Source organism: Salvelinus fontinalis, chromosome 7 (assembly GCF_029448725.1).
Source record: "Salvelinus fontinalis isolate EN_2023a chromosome 7, ASM2944872v1, whole genome shotgun sequence".
Classification (NCBI taxonomy): Eukaryota; Metazoa; Chordata; class Actinopteri; order Salmoniformes; family Salmonidae; genus Salvelinus; species Salvelinus fontinalis.
In genome coordinates, this window is record NC_074671.1 from 12765585 (window position 1) to 12768084 (window position 2500).

A 2500-nucleotide genomic window follows, 5' to 3' on the forward strand; every position below is an offset into this window, starting at 1 on the left:
CAGCTCAGACGGCGCTGGGCAGACGGGCAGCTCAGGCGGCGCTGGGCAGACGGGCAGCGCAGGCGGCGTTGGGCAGATGGGCAGTGCAGGCGGCGCTGGGCAGACGGCCGACTCTGACCTGCTGAGGCGCACAGTAGGCCTGGTGCGTGGTGCCGGAACTGGTGGTACCGGACTGGAGACACGCACCACTAGGCGAGTGCGGGGAGCAGGAACAGGGTACACTGGACTCTCAAGGCGCACTATAGGCCTGGTGCGTGGTACCGGCACTGGTGGTACCGGCCTGAGGGCACGCACCTCAGGGCGAGTGGGGGGAGAAGGAACAGTGCGTACAGGGCTCTGGAGATGTACAGGAGGCTTGGTGCGTGGGGTTGGCGCTGGTGGTACTGGGCTGGGAACACTCACCACTGGGCGAGTGCGAGGGGCTACCACAGGAGAGCTGGTGCGTGGGGCTGCCACAGGAGAGCTGGTTCACTGAGCTGGCACAGGACGTGCAGGGCTAGGGAGGCGCACAGGAGGCCTGGTGCGTGGTGCTGGCACAGTCTTCACCAGACTGCTAGCAGCACCTCAGGACGAGTATGGAGAGCTGGCTCAGGTGACATCAAATCCCGCACACGCTCCTTCAAGCGGATGCGGTGCTTTATGCTCCACACCAGCAAATCCCTAATTTCTCTCTCCTCCAATTTCACCATTAATTCATCCACAGTCTCAGCTTCACTCCCCTTACTCACCTCCAATTGCACCTCGACTGGCTCTGGTTCCATCTTCGGCTCCTCACAGTAAGCACGGGGGAGCTGGCTCAAGTCTCCTATTTGACCCAGCTACACTCCCTGAGAGCCCCCCCCCCCAATAAATGTTTGGGCCTGCCAGCCGTTCTGCCGTGCTAGCTCCTCATACCGGCGCCTCTCTGCTTTCGCTGCCTCCAGCTCAGCTTTGGGGCGGCGATATTCCCCTGGTTGTGCCCAGGGTCCTCCGCCGTCTAATATTTCCTCCCAATTCCAATAGTCCTGCGATCGCTGCTGCTGCCTTGTATCACGCTGCTTGGTCCGGTTTTGGTGGGTGATTCTGTCACGATCGTCGTTACGTGAAAGAGAGGAGGTCCAAGGCGCAGCATGAAATGAACACATATTTAATCAACGAAAACGAAGAACACTTACAAACTAAACAAAACAACAAACCGACGAACGTGAAGCTATACAAACTAAGTGCTAACATGCAACATAGACATAGACAATCCCCCACAAACTACCTAATGACTATGGTTGCCTAAATATGGCTCCCAATCAGAGACAACGATAGACAGCTGTCTCTAATTGAGAACCAATCTAGGCAACCATAGACATACATACACCTAGACTAAACACTGCCCCATAAACATACAGAAAACCCTAGACAATACAAAATACAGACTTCCCCCATGTCACACCCTGACCTAACTAAAATAATAAAGAAAACAAAGATAACTAAGGCCAGGGCGTGACAGAGAGAGATGGAGGAAAGGAGAAATAGAGAAAGAGAGAGGGGTGGAGGGAAAGAGAAATATATATATATATATATATATATAGAGAGAGAGAGAGAGAGAGAGAGAGAGAGAGATAGAGGGAAGGATAAATATATATATATATATAGAGAAAGAGAGATGGAGGGAAGGAAGGAAGGAGAAAATGAGAGAGAGAGAGAGATGGAGGGAGGGAAGGAGAAATAGAGAGAGAGAGAGAGATTGAGGGAAGGAAGGAAGGAGAAAAAGAAAGAGAGAGAGAGAGAGAGATAGCAGGAGGGAAGGAGAAATATAGAAATAGAGAGAGAGAGCTGGAAGGAAAGAGAAATAGAGAGAGAGAGAGATGGAAGGAAGGCGGGAGAAAGCGGAGAGAAAGTTAGAGCAGACTTTAGCTTATTTCTGAGCAAGCGGCTAGCGGCTAGCGGAAGACTTTTGACTTGGAAAACTTGACTTTATGTGAACCCTTCACAAGGTTAAGCTAGTGAGCATTGCAAAAGGTAAAAGCAGTCAATACTGTGCAGTACAGCCCCCCAGTCATGAGCAGAGTAGAGCAGAGAAGTGAGGGGGTAGGGAATATACAGCCAGCTGAATGCAGCATCAGGAGGCTACGGTAGTTTCCCTGTGCTCTCTAAGTTTGGCACAGAGCCACAACTTATTTCCTCCGTACTGTTCGGCATCTACTGTATATTCAAAACCTTCCGGTAGCCAGATGAGGGAAACTTTGTCTTAGAGCTAAGACTTAACAGCATTATAAGAACAAACTCATCACAATCACCACCTTCGTCGTCATCATCATCATAGCCATCTTCCTCATCGTCTTGGTGACCTACCTGGTTGTAGCTGTGCACGGCCCCACCGACTTGTCCGCTGCGCTGTGGCGTTGCCGCGGCAGCGCTGTCGCTAAGGGCGAGGGTCTGGTTGCTATGGTAGCTGGCGGAGTACTGGAGTGAAGCCTCCGGGGTGGAGTTAAGCTGCAAAGAACTCTGGGAAAGAAGAGAGGGACCT

The 2500-nt window shown here is 52.1% G+C and overlaps 1 protein-coding gene across 1 annotated transcript in view; it reads right to left on the reverse strand.

Annotated features, from left to right (window-relative positions):
- The window catches only part of LOC129858897 (catenin delta-2-like), a 522672-nt gene that overhangs the window by 244641 nt on the left and 275531 nt on the right, over nt 1–2500 (reverse strand). The window contains exon 6 of the mRNA XM_055928130.1: nt 2326–2498. Within this exon, the coding sequence (XP_055784105.1) occupies nt 2326–2498 (173 nt within the window). The remainder of the gene's footprint in view (nt 1–2325; nt 2499–2500) is intronic.